Below are 27887 nucleotides of genomic sequence, written 5' to 3' on the forward strand. Positions count from 1 at the left end.
CCAACACTAAACAGTGCCTAGCACAACATCGGCTCTTAATAAATGTCTGCTGAAGTAATCATTACATTTACCCTTTAAAGTATTAGTCGCCCAGTCGTGTCTGACTCTTTGTGACCCCATGGACTGTAGCCCGCCAGGCTCCTCTGTCCATGGGATTCCTTCAGGCAAGAATACTGGGGTGGGTTGCCATTTCCTTCTCCAGGGGATCTTCCCAACCCTGGGATCTAACCTGTGTCTCCTGCATGGGCAAGGAGGGTCCTTTACCGTCTGAGGCAGTAGAGAAGCCCAGATTCCCGGTAGCTCAGTTGGTAAAGAATCCGTCTACAGTATAGGAGACACCGGTTAGTAATCCTGGATTAGGAAGATTCCCCTGGAGAAGGGATAGGCTACCCACTCCAGTGTTCTTGGGCTTCCCTGGTGGCTCAGCTAGTAAAGAACCCACCTGCAATGTGGGTGACCTGGGTTGGATGCCTGGTTGGGAAGATCCCCTGGAGAAGGCAATGGCTACCCACTCTTTTGGCCTGGAGAATTCCATGGATTACAGTCCATGGGGTTCTGAAGAGTGGGAAACGACTGAGCGACATTTACTCCTGCAGGCAGCTATTTAAATCCTTCCTAATCCTTAATCCTAATCTCTCTTTATAGAGAAAACAATGAGTAAATCTTGACTGTCTCATTCTCAAAAAGTCATCCCCCCCACCCCCCGGAGGAAAGAACGAATGATCCAGTCACGTGGGGCTGACTAAGGGTCACTGGCCTCTTTAAGCGCGGGACCTGGGGAATGGAGAGCTGCAGTTAACAGCACCACGTGAAATAAGCCGAGCAGCCACAGGCCCTAAGTCTAGCAAACACGCGCTGCCCGCCGAACACAGAGAGGGCGGGCACCCGGGAGGAAGATCCTAGGCGGCCGGAACGTGCTCGCGCCCGTGGCCGCCGCTGCCCGCGCCGCGGCCGACCGGGTGTCGGAGCGAGCGCACGTGCGCCGGCCGGACCCAAGCAGAGGGAGCGCCCGGGCACTGGCGAGGAAATGGCTGGAGAGGCGCTGTTCAGGGGTAGGGGAAAGCACGAGGCGAGTTACGCCCCGAGAGGGGAGAGTAGAGAAGGAAAGGCTTTCGGGACTGAGAGGAGAGAGGGAGGATCGTGAGCTAGGTAAGGCGGCCAGACTTAGGCCTCGGGAGGAAAGGGGGCGGGGCGGGGCGTGGGGGGGGCAGCGGTATAAAGCACACCCGGAACCGGTTGCGAGTTTATTCTGAGGTCTGGCTCGGAAGTGTTTACACCTGGAGTGTGGCGCGAGTGAGTGGAAGGTGGCGCCCCACCCCCGACAAAGCCAGGCTCTAAACCGGCCTAACCACGCCTAAGCTGGACTTCCTTTTCCCTGCGCGAGCGGCCTAGGCTTCGCGAGCGCCAAATCCTCAGTTAGCTCCGCCCCCCCATTAGAGGAGGGCGGGCGGGCGGGGGCGTGGCCCTCCCGCTCTCTAGTCTGCGCTGAGGCGTTCGCGTCAGTCGGAGTCTGACGCCGTGACGCAGCACGTCGACGTAAGTGACGCGCAGGCCCGGGCCGCTCCTCCTTCCCTGAGTGAGTGCCGGCCCGGTCGGGGCGGGGGAGAAGAGGGAGGGCGGGGGAGGGAGAGGCGACCCGGGAGTCGTTGTGGGCCGCGGGCCGGACCGGGTCCCGGGAAGGCGGGAGCCAGGGCCGGGCCGAGGGGCTTGGCGGGCCGTTAGTGGGCCGCGGCGGCTGTAGGGTCTCCTCCCCTGCCGGACTTGCGCGCCCCGGCGCTCGGAGCCTCCGGCGCTGTGCCCACCCCGCTCCAGCTCGCGTCTCCCGACTCCAATTAGGTCAGGCTCGGAGTCCCGCGGCCGCGGCTCCGGCCCCCAACGCGCGGCGGCCGCCCGGCTCGCCTTTCTTTCTTCCCTCGCCTTCCTCTCCTCTTGCCTCACCCTCCCCCCTTCTTTCACGTTGCTTGGGTTTTGTTTTTTTTGTTGTTATTTTGTGCTTTAGGGGTTTTGTTCCTCAGCCCGAGCTCATGGGTGTACATTATCATGCTCCTCTTTTGTAGAGCAACCGGACGGCCATGGAGGCCGAAGAGACGATGGAATGCCTTCAGGAGTTTCCTGAACATCATAAAATGATCCTGGACCGATTGAATGAACAGCGAGAGCAGGACCGGTTTACTGACATCACCCTGATTGTCGACGGTGAGCAGGGTGGTGGGCTGAGGAGCTAAGTTTGTGCCTTCAGGTCCTCTCTTCCCTTCCCCCACCCGCCTTTTTTACCCACCTTCTGTACTACCTATCGAAAGTCTGTGGAGGGTGCGCGCTCGGACCCGAGGACACTTACCAGTATCCCTTAACGGAGACCGTGCTGCAGAAGGCTGGTCACACTTTAAACGTAATCATGGTATTTTAACTTCTTGCAGTCTTTTGAAGTGTTCCCATTGCACACTTGAGTGCAAGATGAGGGCGTGGGTTAGGGAGGATGTCTCTGAATGTTTGGTTAGTAGATTTCTGCTGCTAAGCTGCTTTGAGCAGTCACTCAGAGGAGTCATTTGGGAAGTGTTGATTCTTTCTAGTTTCCCAAATGGTCTTCGAGGTAGAATGTGAGAGACTCCGAGACTCCTTAGCATGACTGGTACCCGCTTCGGTGACCCCCAAAATAGAATGGGGTATTTACCAGTCTTGAGAGTTGTCATTACAGTGGAGACAAACACAGCTTAGGTGTCTTTTCTATTTAGTGAAAACAGACTTAAGGCAAGCTAATCTTTGTTATAGGTCTGCTATAGGTTGAGTTTCCAAATATTAGGCATACTAAAGTGTTTTTCATAGCAAACACATCCAGCTTGGTGCTTATTCTGTGGCTTTTTCTTCTCTTTTCCAATGATATATAACCTTTTGAGTTATGTTTCTGTTTAGCAGTTTCAACTGAATAGGATATGCTTTTGCCTGAAAGTGGTACCTCCTGAAATGTTGTAAGATATCCTTTATAAAACTGACTTAATAAGTAAGGCCTTTGAGGTAAAGATCTGGCTTCATGTCTAATTGAGATTCAAATTTGTCAAGATAGCTGCCCAGAATATAGTTTTTAAAATTATATTAAGAAAGATTTTAGTTTAATTTTTTAACTTGTTTTATTATACTTTGTTTTTTGTGAATATGATGATTTCGTTTTTTTTCTCTAGGACACCATTTTAAGGCCCACAAGGCTGTTTTGGCTGCCTGCAGCAAGTTCTTCTATAAATTCTTTCAGGAGTTTACTCAGGAACCTTTGGTGGAGATAGAAGGTAAATGCTTATTTTAAATACATTGTTTAGTAAACATTATAATTTTTTTAGACAGTAATTTAGTAAAATACCATGGGAAACAGGTATCAATGGTTCCTGTTAGGTGACTGGATACATTGTTCTTTTGACACCTGAGAATTTTTACTTTTAGTAACGTGCTTGGTAAAATGATCTTCCAGGGAAAACTTAGGTTAAATGGTATTTGTTGGTCCCTTAAACGAGTCTTTTTCATTGCTACAACCAGTGGTCACTGTCTTTTCAAAATGTATTAAAAGTGAATTTCCATCTTATTTAGTGGCCTTATGTATTAGACTGATCAGGATGCTGCAGGCCTATGTATTAGCGTGACATGCACAGTGTGAAATGGGCTGCTATAATATGGAAAAGGCTGGGAAAGATGAACTGAAGTGACATTTAAAAGAAGTTCAAGTGGTTGTAGAAGGTCTAGAATGGAAGGGGTCATCCAGTACATGTCCTAAAATAGAAATTGTTATACTTGGTTTTTTTGTAATAATAGCCCACCAAGTGCCAGGTATTATGCTGTGTTGTTTGTGTGCATTTTCTGAGTTTCACATCTATCCTTTGAAGTAAGTTATTTTCAATTTACATACCAGGGAACAGGCTCTAAAAGGTTACTTACCTAATGTTGCCTACCTAGCAAGGGATTCAGTTTATGCTGTTCCCATGCTTTTGTTTTCTGCTACTATTAATACCTTGCTCTCTACCCCCAATCCCAAACTGTAGAAAATAAATCAGCTTTCTTACATAAATTTGGGGTTGTTGAATTTTGGTCTTGTATCTCTTTCACTGTATATATATTTTCTGTTATGAACGGGTTGCCTGGAAACAGTATTCCCTTGGAAAAATTTGGTGCCTAGGGGAGTAAAGGAGACGTAGAGTTAAAAGATCCTTTTTGATAATGCCAGCTTATCTAGCGTTCTAACTGGTATCCATAGATTATCTTTTGGTATCTGTGATGGAGAGAGCACAGGCATAACAGAAATCCTCAAAACATACTAAAGTGAGACTCCAGGATCCTACATGGTATTTGTTTCTATTACAAGGCAAATAACTGTTGCATCCAGTTATTCACCTGAGGTATCAGACCCCAGGCAGGGTACTTTGCTTCAATTGCATATTTATTGCTTCATCTGAGAAGTAGGTGTTAGTAGACTTGTACTAATGATTAATTGAATTAACATGTGCAGAGCCTGGCGTAGTGATTGGTGCATTGCCAAAGTTTACTAAATTGTGGCTATTTATAAAATTTAATACGTGTTAATACGGTGCCAGATCCAGGAAATGAGAAATTGATTAATAAGACAGCCCTTAAGAGTTTCCAAATTTAATCATGGGTAGGCAACAGGTAGAAGAGTACAAAAAAAATGTTGCAGGGAATTTTATTCTTACACTTCTTATGGTGTAAGAAGGGAAGCAGAAGGATGAGTGGTTTAGAAGCTTAGAGAGAGGAAGAATTTTACAGAGGAGGCAACTTCTGGGCAGAATCCTAAGTCAAAAAGTAAGTGGCCAGGGCTAGAATATGTATTGCTAGTGGAGTGTGGAATATTGATCTACCTGAAGAAGTAGGGTCTTTTCTTCGCAAGAGTAATCACTTTGGAATTATTTCTTATATTTCTGATGTGCTATGTCCATTATAGGTACTTCTCTGATGGGTCAGGTGGTAAAGAGTCTGCCTACAATGTGGGAGACCTGGGTTTGATCTTTGGGTCAGGATTCATTATAGTATAGGACACACAACCTTCAGTATTTAAACTATAGAAAGTAAGAAGGAAACATGTAAAAACATTCTTTGTTTTTATTTGCCAGATCCAGGTTTAAAGCATCAATTTGACTCGGTGTCTTCTTAAGCCTTTAACTTTGATATTGCTTTACTACTACTATCTGGCTAGGTCACCTGGCTGTAGAGAAAGCCCTGGGCATGCACTTAGAAAACCTGGGTTGTAGTCTTAGTTTTACAGTTCGTTAGTTGTGTAACACTGAACATCTTCCTTTTTTTCTTTTAATTTGCAAAATATGTCAAGTAAATTTGGATGATGTCATGGGCATTTTGAATATTAGTTTTGATACTCTGCGATCTGTTAGAATCTTTGGGTAATGCTTTGGTTTTTGTTACTGATTTGATTGTGGTTTATTTTGTTTTGGCAGTCAACCTGATTAGGTTCAAACTGCCTTGTGTGGGCTGTGGATCCAATTCCAATTTAGTTATTAACATCTTTGTTCTGTTCAGGCCCCAGGTGTGCCAACCTGGGTGGTAGTCCACACACAGTCTAATTCTCAGAGCCTTTGCTGTGCTACCTCCCATTACTGTAGCTAGGCAGTATGCTCAAGACTGCATACACAGACTTGGACTTTTTACCAGCTCCCCTCCTGATTGTCTCTGTGCTTTAGCTCCCCAGAGCTCCCTTTCCTGGTCCTCTGGCTGGAAAACTGGGAACTTAGCCTCTCTGGTCTCCTACATTTTCTGTGATAGGATCCATTTCCTGGGTAAAATGGTGAGAGGAAAATAACAAGTATTCTCTCCATCTCTTCAGATGATTGTCTCTTTCCTAGTTCTCAGCCAGAGGAACTTTGTCATAGAGTTTAGGTGCCTGCTTGGTGGCAGCTAGCCATCGTTATGCAGCATTCTAACTGGGGAAGAGCTGAGAGAGGAATAAAAAACAGTTATTTTCCCCACCGCCACACACGCTCCATCTCCTTTCCTAGTTCTCTACTCGGTTCCTCTTGGAACTTTTTCTGTCTGCACCTACTCCCTGGTTATGGGAGTTTTACTGTCCTCAGGCTGTGCTATGGAGGAGCAAAAATATAAAACAGGAAACTCACTGCTCTTCTTTGAGTTCTGTTTCTCTCCCCAGGCTCTTTTCTTCTATTTTTTCTTCAAAGTCCTTTTATATATTTGTGTTAGATGTTCTGTCCAGGGTCTTTAGTTGTATCAATGGACAAGATAGAATGGAGTATGCTTTCTTCATCGTAGCTAAAACTGGAACTCCTATCTGTAAAATAGTGATTGTTCTCATATTTAGCAGCACATTAGAAACACCAGCAGAGCTTTTGCAAGTACTAGTAGCCAGGGTTTTTCTCCAGATCAGTTCACTATTTGAGGGGTGAAGTCTAAGCATCTGTCTTTCAAAGTTCTCTAGGTCCTTGTCATTCAGGGTGTGGTCTGAGGATGCATGGCATCGCCTAGGAGCTTGTGAGAGCTGTAAACTCTCAGGCTCTACTCTAGTCCTACTGAATTAGAACAGAATCCTCAGATGACTCTTTTGAACAGCAAAAGTTATGGCAGCTCTGCCCTAGGATAAGTCCAGTATGCAGCCAGTGTTGAGAACCACTGCCTTAGGGTTTTGTAAAACAAGCGTATATAAAGGGAATTTAAATTATAATATGTTCTATGAGTATGAACTGTCATTAGATGCAAGCTGATCCAGCTCTCTCTCTGCTTTTTCTGTCTTTATCTTTTCTGTCTTTATCTTTGATACGACTACAGGTTCACCTTTGACTTAAAATTGTTTTTTCAACTGAGAAGCATCCCAGCTAAGCTTTGTGACTTGGATTCACACCATATTACATCTTCAACAGACATTGATTTCCTTGTTTGGAACACAACAGCCTTCTAAACCGAGCTTCCAATTTTCCAAATCCATTCTTTACTTCCCCTGAAACCACAGATCCATAAGCACCTAGTTTCTCTCAAACAGCAACTCTGTCCAAAATTTTAGCTCCTAATATCAAGAATGAAACACGCAAGGACATGTTCATACATCCTAGTTGAGTAGGAGTTTTCCACTAGTGGGGAATTCTATAGACTAGAGAAATTCCAGAATGACCTCTACCCTTCAACCCTTTGCCTCTTTCTGAATGGAAACAATGACCCAGGTTGAGGTGTTTGTATTAACATTTTTCTTAGATACCTCGTTTAAAAAATTATATTTTCTTGCACACTTATATTTTGAAAGGAGTAAGGAATTGAAAACATGGGCTGAAATTTGAAAGTTAGCCTACTAGTCCTGATAGAGTATAAAATATTTTCGCAGGGCTGTGCATTACCTACCAACCCTTCACTTACCTGGGCAGGTGTCTTAAAGGTGTTGTAAGTTTGGTTCCTGTTAACTAATTAGTCAGGTCCGTGGTTTATTCCTAGTTCCAGTGTTGGACTGGCCACCTAAGAAGCACCTCGGTGGTTATAAAAAACAGTTCACTACCTCAGTTGTGATTCTGGAGATGAGGAACCCATGCTTAAGTCACAGGTGACTCTGATTAACCAAGATTGAGAGCTAAATCCACAGGTCCTTGAAGGTCAACTGTTTCTTTAAATTACTAACTTTTAGACTTTCCTAAGGTAATCCAGTATGTGTATTCCCAGTATTCCCATTGGGGCCTGGGGCAGTATCCTATAACCAAATAATAATAATCCAGTGTATTATTAATAAGCAACATAGCTTATTAAAATTTACTGTAAGTGGGATAAAGATTATAAATAGCCTCATGTTGGTTCAGATCAAATTTTGCTGCCACATTTATTGGGAACTTTTGGTTTTAAGAAATGTGGGGGACTTTGGACGTATGAGTAAGAGATCGCAGCCAGTCTCGTAGTGAGTGAGACCATGGGTATTCAGACTCTTCCAAGAAGGAATATTCCTTAGCATCATCATGTTCAAAAATCTTTATCATGAACTTCGGAGCCAGACCATCTGGGTTTGATTCTAGTTTTATCACTTAATAGCTATGTGACTTTGGCAAGTTATTTAGCTTTTCCGTGCCTCAATTTCTTTAAAATGGGAATTATAATAGTACCTCATAGGGTTGTTATGAATATTAAGTCAGTTGATAATTTTCTAAAGTATTTAGAGGCCTGCTTGATATATATAGTATGTATATGTGTGTGTGTGTGTTTAATTAAAAACCCAAATTTCATTCCACCTCAGGAAAAATTTGCACATTGTTTATAGGAAGAATTTTTGATTCACTTTTAAATGTTTGATCAAAACATCTTAAAAAAAAGGAAGCAAAATCTAGTTGTTTGTTCCTCAGGCTACTCTTGAATAACATGGTCAAAAGTCAACCAGGAGAGGTACTTCCTGGGTGGTCTAGTCGGTAAGATTCTGTGCTCCCAATGCAGGGAGCCCAGGTTCAGTCTCTGGTTTGGGAACTAGATCCCACATACTGCAATTAAGAGCTTGCGTTCATAATGAAGATTGAAGATCATGTGTGCCACAGTTAAATATTTAAAAAAAAAAAAAAAAAGACCAAGAGAAGAAAGACTTAGGAGCCCAAATAAAATTAGCCTTCAGTGAATTAGTTATTTTTAGTTGCTTATTTGGTAGCATGTAACTTGGTCAAGTTACATTGTATTCTATAGTGCTTTTCAATATTCAGATTGTTGTCAGGCAATTTGAAGATGAGTTTTCTGAGACTCAGAGGTTCTGACTTGTCCCAGATTGCACAAGTCATGGAGTGCCTAGACTAAAACTTGAAAGTTCTGACTTCCTGAGTGATATTTTTCCTTACACAGAGGATGATGGATATTCCACCAGCTTTCTTACTGTTGTCTGGAAGGCTACTTTCAGGTGTATAAATTGCATTGGAAAAACATAAAAATATTTTTATATTTTTTTGGCTGTGCCAAGTGTCTTTTGGGATTGTAGTTCCTAGACCAGGGATCTAACAACACATGCCCTTGGCAGTGAAATCTTGGAGTCTTAACCATTGGACGGCCAGAGGACATTCTTGTTTTGTAATTGTGCATATTGTGTGCAGTTTGGTCTTAGGCATTTCTTAGCATAAAAAAGCCTGCAAAAAGTTTTCTCTTTGTTCCTGTCAGTAGCTTTTCATACCTCACATTAGCAGACTGAAGCAATATTACATAGCATTGAAGAGCTCAGGGAAGTATAGTATCATTTTGGGCCAAAATCTAAACATAGAACTTGTAAAGAAAGCTTGGAATTATGGAAGCTTAATATAAAAATGACTTTAACCTTTATTTATACCAAATTTGTGTGCTTTCATTTTAGGAAGCTTTGTGTTAGATACTGTGAGGTGAGTTTAGACAGAAATTCTCCTCAAGTAACTTGCAGTCAAGAGTTGTCTGAATTTTAACTATCAGACTAGGTACAGAGTTCAGCCTGAGAGGAGTATTAAAGAAGGTTCATTAAAGACATGACATTAAAATTGGACCCTCAAGGGCCATAGAATTTGTCCAGAAATAAAGTGATTAAGAATTCAGGAAAGGAGGGTGTTAAAGGGCAAGAAAGTGCTTAGAAAGGGACAGGTTTGTTTGAGGATCAGTATATAATGTCAGTTTGATACATTTTAAAATTTGGAAGGGAAAAATAGTGGTAAGTAGAAAAATAATGTAAAAGACCTTGAAATAAAGGCAGAATGGTACTGAATTTTACTTGCTAAGCTGTGGAAAGCTATTGATGATTTTGGAGCTGAGTTGACACACAGCTTCCTGGCAAGAGGGAGAACTTCTGATGTAGTAGTCAGCCCATTTGTGTATTCGAGTGATAGATTTTACTGTTCTGTAAGAGCCTTAGGAAATCTTTGGGAAAGGAAATCTTAAAGTAGTTTGCTAGTTAGTGTTGAATTTGGCTACAATATTATGCTGTAAATGAGAATTCTGCCCAGAAGTTGTCTTCCAAAATGACAAATGCTAATCTGTTTTCAAACACTGGGCTTCTTTTTATTCCCATTACTAAATGTTGTAAGATTTGAATCAATGTGAATGCATGTTAATGCACATCCTTTTTACAGGTGTTAGTAAAATGGCCTTTCGTCATTTGATTGAGTTCACATATACAGCAAAGTTAATGATACAAGGAGAAGAAGAAGCCAATGATGTATGGAAAGCAGCAGAGTTTCTACAGATGCTAGAAGCTATCAAAGCCCTTGAAGTCAGGTAATTATTTCCTTAATGAGGCGCAGATAGTCACTTTCAGTCATGTTCACCCTGACTCTTAGGCAAGAATTTATCGTATGTGTCATGCCATAAAGAACTGATAGTTTGAAATCAGGAATATATTTAAGGATCTGTTAAGTTCTTGGAGAAGAAAATGGCAACCCACTCCAGTATTCTTGCCTGCGGAATACTATGAACAGAGAAGCCTGGCAGGCTACAGCCCATAGGGTTGCAAAGAGTCTTATACGACTAACGTGATTTAGCATGCTTTAAGTTTTGCTGGTTGCTGATTGTTCTTTCCCTCACACTTGATTTCTTGTCCTTACAGTAAAAATTGTCCTAATATATTAACAAAGATAGCATATTTTATTTTTAATTAAATAAGACATGCTCATGTTCAGTTGTGTTCGACTCTTTGTGACCCCATGGACTATAGCCCACCAGGCTTCTTTGTCCATGGAATTTTTCAGGCAAGAATATGGAGTGGGTTGCCATTTCCTCCACCAAGGGATCTTCCTGACCGAGGAATTGAACCCATGTCTCTTGCATCTCCTGCATTGGCAGGCGGATTCTTTACCACTGGACCACCTGGGAAGCCCCAATAAGATAAGGAGGGCTAGGCAATTTTTAAGGAATTCTCTGGGTTCCTGAGCACTATTCTGTGGAGTCAAGTTGTTAATTATTTGTACCAAGGCTTATTCTAAAAAATGCTTGGCTTACAAAGATTAACATGGTATTTTTAAAAATAAGTGAGAAAGTTGGTGAAGATACAAGAAATAGGCCAGGTGAGGTGATAATCAGTGAAGTTAGAAATATGGTGGCAAAAATACATGCCATTTGAGTCTGTACTTGCCAGATAGGCTAAATGTAGCTCTGAGTTCTGAAGCACCTAGTATAAAAGAGGGCTTTCCTGCTGGCTCACCTGGTAAAGAATCTGCCTGCAATGTGGGAGACCTGGGTTCAATCCCTGAGTTGGGAAGATTGCCCTGGAGAAGGGAATGGCTACTCACTCCCAATATTCTGGCCTGGAGAATTCCATGGACTTGATAGTCCATGGGATTGCAAAGAGTTGGACATGACTGAATGTTAGTTAAATTATTTATGGTTATAGGATGAGAACAAATTAATTGCTTAGGAGCCATTCTTGGTATTAAAACACATAATTTCTCATAGGAAATTATTAGGAAGACATTAAGTGGTATCATGAATAAATACCTTAACATCTTATATAATGAATAGTGGCACTGTAATGTAGTGTGTAAGAACAAGAGCTTTGGAGACAGGCTGCCTCGAAAATATGCCAGCTCTGCCGCTATGTGGCCTTAATGAAATTACTCCACCTCCTATCAGCTGTGCAGTTTCCTTATCTGTCAAATGGGATTAATAAAGGACCTTTCTACATAGGATTATTTGTGAGGGTTGAATGGATGAATGTAAAGTGCTTAGCCTGGAGTCTGGCACTTAGGACTCTAAATGTGAATTACTATTGGTGGTAGCCCCTGGCTCTGTTTCTTAGGACCCTCGATATAGGTCATTGGTAAAACATGAAGGTGAAGTTTGGTAAAAATCAGTTTCACATGGGACAAAATGATTTAGTCTGACTCACTGATGTGGTTCAGTTAGATGTAATTTAAAATAATTTAGAAATAATTGAACTGTAGATATCCAAAAATACTTTTTTTCCTAATGAACTTTTAATTAGTTTGGTGACAGAGTTCAAGATTAGAGTTTTCTGACAGGAAGTTGGTGTGTATATATTCTCTGGTGACTAGCATCTGGCACATGGTTTGTGTGCAGTAAACATTTATGAATGGATGAATGGTGCATGCCGATTAAAACCAGGCCAGCATTCTTCTGCAGAGAGAGCTGAGATCCGAATGGCAAAAATAAAGGTGTGTTGTGGATATGTACCTGATTAGATCATACTGTGTTAAAGTGGAGGTAGATTCGGCAGCATCAGATTTCTGGTTAAATCCTGTATAAGAACTCTCTGAAAGCATGTTCTGTGTGGTCCATTTGCTGCTCGGGGTAGTGAGTAGCATCTCACTATAGGGAAAGTCCTGAGTAGCAGAACATCGGAACATATTCTGTTGACAATGGACAAGGTTGGATTTGGGAGGCATTTAACTGAATTTATGTGTCTAGTCAAAGGGTAAGAATAGCTGGGTACAGCCATTTAGAACCTTTAGAAGATTTATTATAAGACTGAGGTCCTTACAGTAATTACAGCCATCAGTGCTTGCCAAGATAAATATGTTGGCATGTTGAATTGTTGATGAACCAGTTATACATGCAGTGTAGTCTGAAGAGTTCTTCAGGAAGGTAGCAGTATTACATATTGGCTGTTTTTAATAGGTTATGTGTATGTCAATATTACGAAATCTAGGAATAAAAATTGCATAATTTAGTTGTGTTTAAGTCAACAGGTGAAGGCAACTCTATATTGAGAAACTTATTGTATAACTGTTTTGCAGATAGAGAAGGTGAATAAATGCTCTTCTAGCATTTGCAGTATGCATGTATTTTTGAAATACAGTGGTAAACTTTTTGAATGGCACTGGAAAAGATTCTCGGACCTTATTTTGCTGAAATTGCATCATTGTTTTTATTTAAAACTATGAGAAGGTTCCTGTTACTTGTTAGGAAGCAGCAGTTGCCTTATAGATGTTTTCTTCCTCAACTGTTTGAAATATAATTCACATAATACAGTTCACTCATTTTAATGTAAAGTTTGAAGTTTGTTAACTGTACACAGTGGTGTGACCACCACCACAAACATTCCCATCTCCCTATGTTTTCCTATAACCTTGCAATCAGCTGTGATCCCCAGCCCCAGGCAACCAATGATCTTGATTTTTATCACTGTGGCTTTAGCTTATTTAGAATGTCATATACGTGGCTTCCTATATTGTGTAGTCTTTCATGCTTGACTTTTTTCACTTGGCCTCATGCTTTAGAGGTTTGTCCATGTTGCTGTGGGTTCCTTTTTATTGCTGACTGTTACTCCATTGTATGAATATACCATCTGGGCTTTTCCTGGTGGCTCACATGATAAAGAATCTTCCTGCAGTGCGGGAGACCTGGGTTTGATCCCTAGGTTGGGAATATCCCCTGGAGAAGGGAATGGCAACCTCCAACCAGTATTCTTTCCTGGAGAATTCCATGGACAGAGGAGCCTGGCCAGCTACCATCCTTGGGGTTGCAGAGAGTCAGACATGACTAAGCGACTAACATACACCATCTGTTGATCGACATTTAGATATTTTTTTCAGTTTTTGGCTGTTACAAATGAAAAGGCTATGAATATTTGTAGGTCTTTATATATATGGTTTCATTTCTCTCAGTAAATACTTAGAAGTGGAATAGCTGGGTTGTATTATGGATATGTTTAGTTTTGTGTTTTTTTTTTAAGAAACTGCCCAACTGTTTTCCAAAGTGATGTGCCATTTTGCATTCCAGTTGTAGTGTATAAGAGTTCCAACTGTTCCACAGCCTTCCTAATACTTGATATGATCAGACTTTTATTTTAGCTAAGTTGGTAAGTATATAGTGGTTTTAATTTGCATTTCCCTAATGACTAATGATGTTGAGCATTTTTTCATGTGCTCTTTTGCCATCTGTTTATCTTCTTTGTGATATCTTTTGCCCATTTTTAAAGTTGGGATATTGTCAAGAACTGTGACAGGTGTGAGATTTTATCCTATTTGCAAGCTAATAAGTTGGCATGCCACAGTTTCATGGATGCTGGCAGAAGACATGAAACTCATGAGTCAGAAAGGACTTTATTTCTCTCACAGCGTATGGACCAGCCTGAAGTTCATGTTCACACCAGTTCCTCTCGCCTCTGTACCCTGCGTCCCATGCGGAATGGTGCCATCACCTTCGTGTGTACTGTACGCTCAGTGGTTTACATCACAGCCGAGAAACTCTGGGCTTTAGGAAACTCACATCTTTTATTAAGAGTTGCAAGCAAACCTGCCCAGGTTTTTCCCCAGAGAGGCCATTGTCTTTATTATTCTGGACAATAAATAATTGTCCTCTATTCTGGAGGTAGAAAGGTTGTATTTTGTAAGGTAATTTGCTATATAGACAACTTGGAAGACAGAACAAGACTGGCTCTATGTTTGTGTATAAGATATGCAGAAATCTGAGGGATCCATGGAGAATTTTCTTCCCCAGTATGGTTTTTCTACACTCAGCTTCTGGTGAATTTTCTCATGAGTATGCTACTCCGTAACTACTTGGATTAATCTGACCAATAGGGGACTTGGACCAAATCCATTCAGTTTTTCTCACACTGGATTTAATTAAGACAGCTGTTTCAGTAGAACTCCAAGTAGCAGGATATGGCCACCCTGCAGTGCTAAGCTTAACTGTGCACCCACTCCCCTAAGGTCCTGCACTAAGCCAACTGAGTAAATCCCTAGAAAGCCAGGTGGCTTTCTCTTTTAGTTTTTGTATTGGCTTTTCTACTTAGCTGTAAGCATCAATCTGAGTATAGCAAGATGTTTTAGCAATTGCACAGTCTCATTATTGGTCCACAGGGCAAGAGTAGCCTCCGTAATAACCTTGGCTAGTGATTTGAGGTGAAAATGAATACCTTCCAGAGCCCAAGTGGTATCATTGATCACATTGTATTGAGTCAGGCACAAGTTTTGTACCAGCTTTTTATTTAAGTAGCCTCATTTTGGAGAGATATATGGTCATCTGAGAACTAAATTGATACACCAGTGGTGTTTCCCTAAACATTGGATGGTGTCTTCTTCCCACCAAGAGTTGCAAGGCATTTATAGGGAGGGAAGGAAGTTAGTACCTGACTTCATACAAGAAGTACAGTCCTTGGAGCACACAGGTGCTTTTGGAATAAAGTGTTGTTTACAATTTGTTTGTGCCCCCAAAGTGGGGCAACCTTCTTCAGTTGGCTCACAGGTTGATGTTGTCACCAGCATGGCCTCTCCTTTTCCCAGCTCAGCTTCAATGATTGTGTCTAGGCCATGTTTTTGGAGAGAATGTCTAAGGGCAGCCAGTTTAATCCATTCTGTTTATCATGAGCACCTGGATGCCAGCTGAGTGGCAGTCAGGTGCCTCATGAACTGAGCCTCAGCTTTGGTAATGGTAGCAGGCAAACATCTGGTGTTTTTGCATGGGACATATAAGTCTTTGCCATCCCCAACTCTTTGCAAAATCCTTCCTGGTAAAGTTGAGATGGTGATTGAATTGTTAGAGCCCTTGGTGTGAGACGACAGATCAAGAAGTTGCAAGTTGCAGCACTTGAGGAAACCTGAACGAGAGCCTTTTCCTACCTGAGGAAGACTCAGAGTGGTCCTGAAGGACAGAGACCTTTAATGTCTCTTCCTCCTCTGTACCTCCTGAAGTCTACGAGGTTTTCTCTCCAGGTTCCAGGGTGATGGTTCTCCCTCTACCCCCACAAAACCGATGTGTGCCATTCTAGTAGCTGTAACTTAACCTCATTTCCAGTTCTCTCCTTCTCTTACCCAGACCTTTCATCTGGAATGGTCAGGGACAAGGACATTTTATAAAACTTAAGATACCTATTATTTCTTCCACCTTGGGTCATGAGAACCAATCTAAGGACACTTGGCGAGCATATATTCAACCAAGTAGTCATTATGCTTAGATCTAAGATGATGTCCATTCCATAAGAGAATCCAGATCTGCTGGGCCCACTTTTGACCAGGCTGACCCCAGGTTGCCATTAGGCAGAAGGAAGAAGATCATGTCTAAGAATGGTCACAGCGGACCCTGAATTTCCACTGAGGTTTATGTAACTTCCCACTCCATCTGCCTTGATCGTTATTACTCAGGAGGCAGCCAAAAATAGATGATTCTGGGGATAGTGGAATTTGATGACTAAACTGCCTACTGGATTTTTGGACGAGGAAGAAGTGAGGGAGGTAGAGTCAGAAAGTTTTCTGAGTCAATGTTTGAGAAAGTTGCTGCAGTTCTCTACACCACCAGTATCTGGATGGTAGAAAGCTTGAAAGGTTTAACAGTACCTTGACTAACAGCCGATTGAGTGGCATTTGGTGCATCAGTATCAGACTGCAGATGGTCCAGAAAGCTAAGCATACGACACAGCTCAGTTCCCAGAGCCGGATGGTGTGGCCAGACCAGTGGCTCAGGCTTGAACAGCAGCAGCATAACCTGAAGAAGTGTCAGTAGTTGAGAGGCATATGGCCCTGAGATGGGTCCAAAGGTCTAGTGTAGTCAGTCTGCCAGGAGCAGTTGGAGACAGTGCCCTGTATGATTTGGCTTCATTCACTATACGACAGGCCAACTTTTGGCCAGTGTCACAAGTCTGACATGCTATAGTAACGTCTCCATCAGAAGAATAGGGTCCTGGACTTTCTGCTCAGTCTCTGATGGTGGATGTATCACCAGGTTCAGAATAATGTGGGACGTAGGCAGCAGTGATGGAAATCTGGACAGTGTAGGTTGATAAGCATCTTGATTCCAGTTGGTATCATTAGAGAACAGGCCTTTACCGTGAGTATCTAAACTACTTACTCAGATAGTTGAATCAACAGCTCTTTGTCTCCATAGTTTTGACCCTCAAGATGGGTGTCTTTAATCTGCCAAGATTTCCAGGTCTCCCAGACAGCTTGGCCATTTGCAGTAGCTCGGGAGTCGGTAAAAATATCTCAAGGTTCATTGTGGAGAGTGTCGTCCAGAGTGTGTGTTCGTCTAGAGTGACGAAAACATCCTTGAGTTCTGCCTTCTAAGCAGAGCAACTGTGTCCACTTTTGGTTTTGCAAAGTTGGTGCTGAGACTGAGCATCTGGCAGCCCAGTGAATACCATCAGCCTTCAGCTTAGCTGGGCCACCAGTGAATGAAAGACCCCATTGATCTAGTGGCTTTCTTTGGGCAGCAGGGGTGCTACCACTTTTTCATGTAAAGCCAAGAGTTCAACTGCTTTCTTGAATGTAAGTATTTCTTTGGGACCAGTGAGACTTGTTGGGCACCTTTTACCTTGATAGTCATGAAGTTTTAGTTAACAGTCCGAAATGGCAATATCATGCTGGAGAGTCTCAAAGCTTCCATGGATCAGGCATCACTTTTAACAAGAATCAAATAGCAGCTAACCCTTTCTTGTCAGAGTGGGTGTACCTCATGGCCATGTCAAGGAATTGGCAAGTCCAAAATCCAAGGAATATCTTTGGGTGGAGACAGCCTGCCAGTAGCAGATGCTATAATCTGCAAAAGTATCAGTCTCAGACTTAGAGCTCAAAGAAGTCATTAGACTAGGGGATCCCTGAAGGTGGGGAATGTGCTACAGTTATATGGAAACCTCCAGTGCAGCCTGTTGGTTGGAGGCCCACTTAAAAGGTGCTGCTTTGCAGACTGAGTAATATACAGAAAAAAGTATTGATAGAGTGCCCAGGTGAGGCACATACTTTCCTTAGTACCTAAAAAATCCAGTGAGTTACTGGGCCTCATGTTTGGTGGGAAGAGGGAGGAGGTAGAGAAGCTGTTTTTTTGTTTATTTTGTTTTTACTGCTGGAGGGAATTGAATGTTATGAATCTGCCTATCTAGTCCCAAGAAATTTTACTTGGTGAGCAGTCCTCTGAATTTTGTTAGGATTTATCAGCAGTCTCTGGACTTGGCTCAGATGGTAAAGAGTCTGCCTGCAATGCAGGAGACCCAGGTTCAATCCCTGGGTCGGGAAGAACCCCTGGAGAAGGAAGTGGCAACCCACTCCAGTATTCTTGAATGGAGAGTCCTATGGACAGAGGAGCGTAGTGGTCTACAGTCCATGGCGTCACAGAGTTGGACACAACTGAGCGAGTTTCACTTAATCACTTATCAGCAGTCTCTGCTGGTAGAAATGTCGTGACACTACAGTTAGGGCTTTTCAGACTGAGACTTTGGGCTTGCCAGTCAGTAGGATATCAGTCATGTAAACATCAAGAGACAGAGACACTCATGCTAAACCCTGACCTAGCTCCTGGTGGCTGGTGTCAGGGGGTTTCTTCCAGTGCCTCTTCTCTGCATGCGGCTCTTCTCCATGGAAATGGTCCATCTCTGGTACTTACAGGGACGTAGTAAATGCCCGTACCACACCAATCTCTGCTGTGCATACAGATGTCAAAGCAGTGACAGTACGTATTGTGTTGGCCACAATGTTTATTTGAATTTTCCTGTAACATCAGCCCCACCCAAAGGACAACCTCCCTTTCCTTCTGTGACCTTGCCCAAACTCCCAGCACTTGAATGCAACCACCTCCGCTCTCTGAGGAGGAGGATGGGATGGTGAGTTGGACATCTGTGGAATATAGTAGAGCTGTGGCAGTTTGTGTCTTTACCGTCCTGGAGTTTTCCTTAGCATGCTTGGATGTGTATGGTGTCTTCACTATTTACCCTTGAGAGCAAGGAGACTTTGGCTTCAACTGTAATTCTCTTTCTCCAAGCAGGTAAAGTTAAGTTAGGGGCAAAGGGAAAAGGTAGAAGGGGAAATGCTGTGGAGAGAGAAAGTGACTGTGCCAGTGAGAAAGGTACATTTTGGTTTCCAGCAGCACCTGAGCTGCATGTGGCTCAGCCAGACAAACCTCCAGTGTTTTCATCCCCCTCAAAGCCCTGTGTCAGGCAGAAAGGTCGTTGCAGACCCCATCAATGTCTGTTTGGGGGTTCTCTTGATTCAACAGCCCCATCCACATTGCTTTCCACTTGGGGCCACGTGGTTTATGCCTCTGAACTAACTCAGACTTGACTTCCGCAGTGATGGCTTTTTCAAAAGAGTGTACCTTTCCTTATTCGTAGGTGTTTTCGTTTCCTGGGGCTACCGTAACAAAGTACCACACACTGCATGTGTTAACACAGTTCTGGAAGCTAGAAGTCCTAAATCAAGCTGTTGGTAGGGCCACATTCCCTCGGAAGCCTCTAGAGGAGAATCCTTCCTTCCTTGACTTGACTTTCTCCTTTCTCGTAGGCTGGTAGCCCCAGGTGTTCTTTGTGACAGCATAACTCCAGTTTCTGCCTCCATCTTCACATTGCCATCTTCCCTCTGTTTTCATATGGCCTTTTCTTTGGGTCCAGTGTCCTTCTTCTTACGAGGACATGGCGTAGGGCCTGCTCTGATGACCTCAACTTGATTACATCTGCGAAGACATTCTAAATAAGGTCCCGTTCATAGTTATTGGGTCAGGACTTCATCATATCTTTTGAGTGCGCACAGTTCAGCTCAGAGCAGTAGGCAAGTCAGTAGAGAACCAATTGTTGACCTTCCAATTTGGTAAACGTGTTTGATGTCAGCTCCAGCAGACTTCCTCAAATTCCATTTGCTCTGTGAGGTCTCATCCTTCCTGTTCCAGAAAGTCTTGTCTTTTTCAGCATCCTGTTTTTGGTTGCCAATATCTGGCAAGATCTGTGAGGGATCAGAGATGTTACCCTACTTGCAAGCCAGCACATTATCTGCCACGATCTCACGGATGCTGATAGAAGATAACAGGACTCGTAGGTCAGAAAAAAGAACTTTATTTATTTGTGCCACTTTTCCCTTCCTCAAGTCCCAGAGGTGACATAGAGTGGCCTGCATGTGGTTGGTTTTCATCACAGATGAAGAAGGCCCAGCTTGGGAAACCAAAGTCTTTCAGAATGGGCTGCAGACAAACCTGCCTGACCTTTGTCCCATAGCAGGGACAGTGTTATATGGGCAGTAAGTAAAGCTGTCTTCACAAGATACACAGAAACACGAGGGACTCATGGGGAATTGTTTCCCAACAGTTGTCTGAAGAGATTGAGTTTATGGAATTGTAAGAATTCTTTTTATATTGTCTATATAAAACCTTTGACAAATATGTTTGCAAATATTTTTCTTCTGGTCTGTGGCTTGCCTTCCTGTTAATAACTATGTATTTCAAAGGACAAAGTTTTTAATTTTGATGAAAACTATCTTACCAGTTTTTACTCACAGTTTTTGCTTTCTGCGTGTTACTTAAGAAATCTTTGAAGTTGCAAAGACTTTTATCCAGTTTTCTGCTAAAAGTGTAATAGTTCTTACATTTAAGTCTGTGATCCATTTTTAATTTTTTTGTGTATGTTAAGTGAGTAAGGGTCAAGGTTTATTTTTCCTATACAGATAGCAATTGTTCCAACACTACTGTCATATGTTTTCTCCATTAAATTATCTTGGAACCTTTTTTCAAAAATCAGTTAGCTACACACGTGTAGTCTATTTCTGGACTTTTACTCCATTAATCTCCATGTCTATCCTTTGGCCAGTCAGATTGTCTAAATTTTGTAGCTTTGTAATAAGTCTGGATGTCAGCTAATATAAGTCTTGCAATCTGGTTTTCTGCCATTCCATACAAGTTTTATTATCAGCTTATCAGTTTTTTCCAAAAAGCTCAATAGGATTGATTGGTCTTAGAGAATTTTTAAACCCCTGTGTTATGTATTTCAGAAACAAAGAAAACTCAGCTCCACTAGAGGAAAATACCACAGGGAAAAATGAAGCAAAAAAAAGAAAGATTGCAGAAACTTCAAATGTTATCACTGAGTCATTGCCATCTGCAGAATCTGAACCTGTTGAAATTGAGGTGGAGATTGCCGAAGGCACAATCGAAGTGGAAGATGAAGGCATCGAAACGTTGGAGGAAGTGGCTTCTGCCAAGCAGTCCATAAAGTACATTCAGAGCACAGGTTCCTCTGATGATTCCGCTCTGGCATTGTTGGCAGATATTACCAGCAAATACCGCCAAGGCGATAGAAAAGGGCAGAGTAAAGACGAAGACGGCTGTGCATCTGACCCCACAAGCAAACAGGTAGAAGGTATTGAAATTGTGGAACTTCAGCTGTCACATGTGAAGGACTTGTTCCATTGTGAGAAATGTAACCGTTCATTTAAATTGTTTTACCATTTTAAGGAACACATGAAATCACACTCCACTGAGAGTTTCAAGTGTGAAATATGCAATAAAAGGTATCTTCGGGAGAGCGCGTGGAAACAGCACCTCAGTTGTTACCACCTTGAAGAAGGTGGAGTCAGTAAGAAGCAGAGGACTGGGAAAAAAATACACATATGTCAGTACTGTGAGAAGCAGTTTGACCACTTTGGACATTTTAAAGAGCATCTTCGAAAACATACAGGTAAGTAACAAATATTTTATATTAGAAGTTTATTTTTTTTCCACACTCACTTCAAGCTGAGTGTCTAAATTCTTTTTTATTAGTGTTATAGAAACCATTTCATGTGTTTCCTAATGTGTAGGCTGAGCACAGTGTTTTTATAATACTAGTTTGTTGATATTGATGCTATCAAGCAAAGTCAGTATTAACTTTGAAGTTAATTGTCATTCTTACACCTTGCCAATTTTTGTATTTTCAAAAGATATACATAAACACTGAATTATTATTAAAAATTATTGATTATGAAATTTTAATTACATGAAACTTCACTATTAACTGTTTTTACTTTATCTGCCTTATGTTAGCACATTACATAGATGAATACATTTATAAACAATCCCAAGCATGTTTATACCTTTGCGAACATTTGCTTATCTGTTTCGACCTGGCGGATAGGTAGGCAGTATTTGCCCATCTCCCTCATCTCTCCAAGGCAAACATGTCAGGACTGGTGGACAGCCAGGGAGATGAAAAGGGTAAGGTTTCCGTACTTTAGGTCATGGAGGTTTAGAGTACCTACCTTCAAGGAGTTCAAAGTTTGGTGAAGAGAGACAAGCAGGCACAGTCAGCTGAGTGCTGATAGAGGTAAGCACAGAGTCTTATGGGAATGCCTGCTTATGCTGTTTATGGTGGAGGACAAGGATGGCTTCCTAGAGGGTTTATCCTATGATGATTCTCAAAGGAAAAGGAGTTAGCCACGAGACGAGCCCTCCAGCAAAAGAAGCTAAGTGTACAGATACGAGGAGAGAAAAGTCACTCATATGGAGTACTTGTTAGCTGGTTATTATGGCTAGAGAATTGGGTCCAAGTAGAGGAACGCCAGGAGATGCAGCTAAAGAGTTTTGGGGCTGACTGTATGACATGCACTTTGGCATCATGGATCATCTGCCAGTGGTTCAAGGACAGGAGAGAAAGTGATGAGAGATGAGGCTAAGATCATGTAGAGTTACCTTAGATAAATGCTCCATATGAGTTAGATTTTATCTTGGAACACTGGGTCACTTTTAAGAAACTTTTAAGAAATTTAACCAGGGAGATTTCTGATTAAATTTATGCTTTAGAGACAGAACTGGCAGGATTGGAGTGGGTGAAGCCTACTGGGTCTAATTAGGAAGTTGTTTGAGTAATCTAAACAAGGATGAGGGGTTGAATAAAGGCAGTAATATGGTAAAGGCTTGAAGGTGTAACATGAAGTAGGCAAAGTCAGCAGGGTTTGGTGACTGGTGAGATGTGGAGATAAAAGAGGGGCTTCCTTGGTGGCTCAGACAGTAAAGAATCTGCCTGCCAATGCAGGAGACTGGGTTCAATTCCTGGGTCAGGAAGATCCCCTGGAAAAGGGAATGGCAATCCGCTCCAGTATTCTTGCCTGGAGAATCCCTTGGACAGAGAAATCTGGTGGGCTGCAGTTCATAGGAACACAAAGAGTCGGACATGACTGAGCAAGTAAGGGGTAAAGAGAGGGTGACTCCCAGCTTTCTGATTTGGGTGGCTTAGTGATCAAAAGTTTAATAAGTTAGAAAAATACAGAAGGGTAAAATTTGGGGATGAGGGGAGAGAGCAGATATACTGATTGCTATACCTGTGGGACACCCAGTGTGAAAGAGAACTTAAAGATGACCTGTAACCATGTTTTCAAATAATTGTTCCCTAGTTTTCCAGGGAGGTAGTATGGAAGCTTAGGAAAAAATACGGGTTTGGAAACCAGTGTTAGATTCAGGCTCCAGTTTTTTTGTTGTGGCCTGACTGTTCAGCTTGTGGGATCTTAGTTCCCTGACCAGGGATTGAATCTTGGGTCCCGAAGTGAAAGTGTGGAGTCCTAAGCACTGGGATTCCCAGGCTCCATTTCTGACATTTGTCAGCCTGATGAACTTGACTGGTCTCTTTATTGTTGGATCTCTCTCCTTATCTGTGTAAATAAGAGTAATGACACCTACTTTACAGGGTTATGACAAGAGAAATTGATAAAAGCACTTTGAAGATTATACTTTTTACACATCTAAAGTATAATTTGTTACTGTTTCTAGACTTTATTAAATTAAGTTTTTAAATAGCAGAAGTTCAAATAATGTGCACTGAAAAGTCAATCTCTTTGCTATTTAAATAGGTCTCCCCAGAAGTAATTACTGCCTTCATTTTCTTAAGTTTATCTTTCCAGATATGTTCTTTGCATTTTCAAATAACCATAAACACAGAACTTTTGAGGAAAAAAAAAAGACAAACAGCAGCATACAGTACAGTGTTACACCATTTAATTTATTTTGAAATCTTTTTAATATGTGAAACATTCATGAGTGTATTTTTTTTTGTCACTGTGACCATATGGGATTTCAGTTACCTGCATGCCCTAATTTACTTCATCACTCATGATGATACAGTTTTAGGTTGTTGCTAGTCTTTTACCATTCACTACAAACTGTGCTGCAGCAAACATACCTGTACATAATTTTTGTGTACATGTTTAAGTAACTTAATTTTTCACAGAATTGCCAAGTTAAAGGATATGTGCATTTTAAATCTTGGCAAATATTATCAAATTGCCCTTTAAAGAAGTTAACAACAATTTTTATTTGTAGGCTTCATTTTATAGTGAAAAATTATATACTATTAAAACCATTCTAGTTAGCAATATTCCAACATTTGGGGAGTTGTAAAAGAGTTTCTGTACCAACAGTAATTCTAGGTGATTAGATCTTTCCTCATTAATTTTTTCATCTTATGAAAGTTATATAAAAAATAAGCTATAGTTGTTTTTTCAGGGAAAAAACACAGCTCAGAGTTATTCCTTGACTGTGTCGGTTCCACGTGAGTATGAGGGTCACGTCTGGGACCTGATCATCTCTGAGGCTCCACCTCTGAAATCTTCCTCCTGTTCTCTCCAGGCATCATCCTTTCTCTTGACTTCTCTCCTGCTTTCCTTCCTCTGGCTGTGGGACTCAGCCTCATTTACCCTCATTTAGACTGCCTGTCCTTCTGTATCCCTTAAACCTCACTTATTGCCCCATTTCTTACTTCATCTTATCCTCATTGTATACTTCCTGAGTCACTTTTTCTTGTGCTCTAAGCACATTTCCTTGGCTTTTGAACCCTACATCCTGGAATTATTGTAGTCATTTACTTCTGCTCCCTGCTGAGCACTTCTGGCAAAAAGTCTTATCAGACCTTAAGTTAGGCCTTTGGTATCTGGTGTGTACCTTTCCTTTCCTAATTGCCATTCTAGACCTTCAGTGCAGTACTCGAGCCCCCGTCCACACCCCAGCTTAGGTGTGGAGAAACCTGTGTGGTTCCTTCATTGTGTCCTCCTCTCATTACAGAGAAAGATATTTTCCTGTTTTTCAAGGCCAGTCCTGAATCCCACATCTCAGTGTCTTCTCCAAAACCATGTTTCACCTGTCATTCCTACTACTCCTTCTCCACTGCTTCCTTCTTCCTTAGCAAATAAGTAATGATTCTTTTCTGGCTGAAAGAACCTCTTATTGACTTGTCCCCATTGAGCCACTTCTCTTCTTTACTTCCAAGCCTTCTTGAAAGAATTTCTGTACTGACTGTTTTCATTGACTTGCCTCACTCACTCTCCCTTACCCCCCACTGTAGCGTGGATCCTGATTGCCCCATACCACTCCCAGTGTTCTTGCTAGCGTGACCCCAACCCCCTGTTATCCTGTCATTTCTGTTCGGTTCAACACTGTTTACTACCTTATCTTCTTGAAATATCTTCCTTAACTTTCCTTAGTGTTCTTCTGTCTACCAGACTTTGCCACTTTGCTCTGAGTACCTCAAACTCACCAGACTCAAAACTTAATTTGCAATCTTCCCCAGCATATCCTACTGCACACCTCCTTAAACATCTCTGTTCTTTATTCTGGTTGGTGTTCTAAACCAGCAATCTGGGAGTCTGTATGACACCTCCTGTCTTACTCCTCACCCGCCATGCTGTTTTACAGCTCTCTGCCTCCTCCTGGAATAAACTTTCTTTCCTGAACCTCTCTTAGTCCATTTTAGGCAGAATTCATCACTCCTCTGTGCTGCTACAGCCCGTTTCATTGCCCTCTTCTCTGTAACAGGCTTTCTATGCTATATTCCATTTGTTTATGTCCGTGTATTTCACCTTCCTGAAATACCCTGGCCTATACTATGAAACTTTTTAAAATAAAGACAATTTATCTTCATTACCTAGCACATGCTTGGCAATACAGTAAGTGCTCAAAAATTGCTGTGGAATGGAGAGGCCTGCGTGTCCTCGAAAAGGAATTTGACTTTGATTTTTATCTAAGGGAAAATAGACAGTTTTTTAAGAAATGCAAAAGCATGGAACAACATTCAGATCCAAATTTTTTTATTTCTTTGCCAGAGCACAGTTATAAGAATCATTAAAAACTTGTATTTCCACCTCTTAGAATAGTCTTTTAGATGTGGTAGAAACATCAAAGTTATAAGTTCTGCTCTTCAATTCAAGACAGTACTATCAGAATTACCCAAAAAAAAAAAAAAAATTTTGCATTTTCTGTTTTTCTTGATTTGTCAATATTTTTTTATAATTCTAACAGGTGAAAAACCTTTTGAGTGTCCAAATTGTCATGAACGATTTGCTAGAAATAGTACCCTCAAATGTCACTTGACTGCATGCCAAACTGGAGTGGGAGCAAAAAAGGGGAGAAAGAAGCTCTATGAATGTCAGGTATGTGGGGATGTGGTGTACTCTATCCTGAGGAAAGAAGTCTGTGTTTGAAATTGTTAGAAGCAATGAGTAACAAGCCTAGACCAAAAGTATGGCGCTGACAGTTCAGAAAGAAATGAGACTAAAGAAGATAATTGTCTTGCTTTTATAAGGAAAACTGTTGTTTTTACCCAATCCTAGATGTTACTAATGTTATTAACATTATGTCCTAAATAACAAGTAGTGTGAAACTGTGGTTATTCTTAACCATAGAGCAGTCATTGGAATTCTGGAGCAGGGTGAAAGAGGCAGACCAGCTGTAATGGGCTCTTCTTCCTTGGTTAGTGTTTTTATTCCAAATGGTGTGATTGTTCTTAATGTTGATGTTATGTAAGAAAGTATAATAGTGTTTGTTACCTTTATATTCCTAGAATTTATGACATTTACACAATGAAGGAAATATTAAAATGTTTCCCAAAAAGGATTTCAGTTGTTAGCTACAACAACTAAAAAGTCAAATAAACAAAAGATTTATGAAATCCCTTAGACTATCTTACAGACGTTATATTTATAACATATTCCGAAAAATCTGCAACTTTTTCCTTACACAGATTAAATACATCCCGTATTTTCTTCAGTTTGAATGTTAAGTGTTAATACTAACTATTTGGTTGTTGCAGGTCTGTAATAGTGTGTTTAACAGCTGGGACCAGTTCAAAGATCACCTGGTGATACACACTGGAGATAAACCCAACCATTGTACTCTGTGTGACTTGTGGTTTATGCAAGGAAATGAATTAAGGAGGCATCTCAGTGATACTCACAATATTTCAGAGCGCCTGGTAACTGAAGAAGTTCTTTCAGTAGAAACACGTGTGCAAACTGAACCTGTGACGTCAATGACTATTATAGAACAAGTTGGGAAGGTGCATGTGTTACCACTGCTCCAGGTTCAGGTGGATTCAGCACAAGTGACTGTGGAACAGGTCCATCCAGATCTGCTCCAGGACAGCCAGGTGCACGAGTCACACTTGAGTGAGCTTCCAGAGCAGGTCCAGGTAAGTTATCTAGAAGTGGGGCGAATTCAGACTGAAGAAGGTACTGAAGTCCATGTAGAGGAGCTGCATGTTGAACGGGTAAATCAGATGCCAGTGGAAGTACAAACTGAGCTTCTAGAAGCAGACTTGGATCAAGTGACCCCTGAAATCATGAACCAAGAGGAGAGAGAGCCTCCCCAAGCAGATGCTGCTGAGGCTGCTACAGAAGAACACGAAGATGCTGAGGCTTTAGAGACCAAATCAACAGTGGATTCCCAAGCCGAAAAGGCAGGAAATGAGAACAGAACACCTATGCCAGTTTTAGAATGAAATAACAAATGCATATATTTTTAAAGTTATCTGTTGGGTTTTTGAACTGATGATGGGCAGTGTGACTGTCCTTAGGCTAACAGACATGTGGACCAAAGTTAAACTCTTTCCTGTTGTGCTGAACTGTTTCTATGGAAGCAGACTGATTTCCCCCCACTTTGCCACAGAGGAGGGATCTTTCCCATAAGTGAATGGGAAGCTTTGAGAAGTATATTTCTGGAAAACTTAAATGGATTATATTCTTATTATATAGTTGGGTACGAATGTATATTTTCATTGTGGTAAGAGTTCTTACTCTCTTTCCCTGGTCATGTCCTTCCTCAAGTGTTCCCCCCCCCCCCCCCATGTTGTAAAATCAAATGTAAAATCATTAGAATACAAGTTTATGTATTCTAATGCATGTTAGAAAATTTGAATATATAGGAAACAAGACTGCATGAAGAAAAGTGCATTGTTACTGTGCAGTTAAATTTTGGCTTCTGGCTTCCTTTAGTTTGAACAACATTTCTTGTCTGCCCTGATGGAT

At 41.6% G+C, this 27887-nt stretch overlaps 1 protein-coding gene across 7 annotated transcripts; it reads left to right on the plus strand.

Annotated features, from left to right (window-relative positions):
* Nucleotides 1-915: 915 nt before the first annotated feature.
* ZNF131 (zinc finger protein 131) lies at nt 916-27728 on the plus strand. Of its 7 annotated transcripts, none has more exons than XM_065905496.1 (7): nt 916-1052; nt 2058-2196; nt 3177-3278; nt 10050-10194; nt 20616-21301; nt 25885-26015; nt 26675-27728. In XM_065905496.1, exons 2-7 carry the CDS (start codon nt 2073-2075, stop codon nt 27359-27361), a joined length of 1875 nt encoding a protein of 624 aa, XP_065761568.1. In that variant the 5' UTR covers nt 916-1052; nt 2058-2072; the 3' UTR covers nt 27362-27728. The 7 variants fall into 7 exon arrangements, with proteins under 7 accessions (XP_065761568.1, XP_065761567.1, XP_065761569.1 ...); XM_065905495.1 differs by having other exon boundaries at nt 1008-1149; XM_065905497.1 differs by lacking the exon at nt 916-1052 and adding an exon at nt 1513-1576.
* The last annotated feature ends 159 nt before the right edge of the window (nt 27729-27887 follow it).

The sequence above is a fragment of the Muntiacus reevesi genome, chromosome 14, assembly GCF_963930625.1.
Source record: "Muntiacus reevesi chromosome 14, mMunRee1.1, whole genome shotgun sequence".
Taxonomy (NCBI): Eukaryota; Metazoa; Chordata; class Mammalia; order Artiodactyla; family Cervidae; genus Muntiacus; species Muntiacus reevesi.

Coding starts and splice junctions, on each gene's coding strand:
- ZNF131 (XM_065905496.1), top strand. CDS start 2,073: ATGGAGGCCGAAGAGACGATGGAATGCCTTCAGGAGTTTCCTGAACAT. Junction 3,279..10,049: donor ACCTTTGGTGGAGATAGAAG/GTAAATGCTTAT, acceptor TCCTTTTTACAG/GTGTTAGTAAAATGGCCTTT. Junction 26,016..26,674: donor AGAAGCTCTATGAATGTCAG/GTATGTGGGGAT, acceptor TGGTTGTTGCAG/GTCTGTAATAGTGTGTTTAA.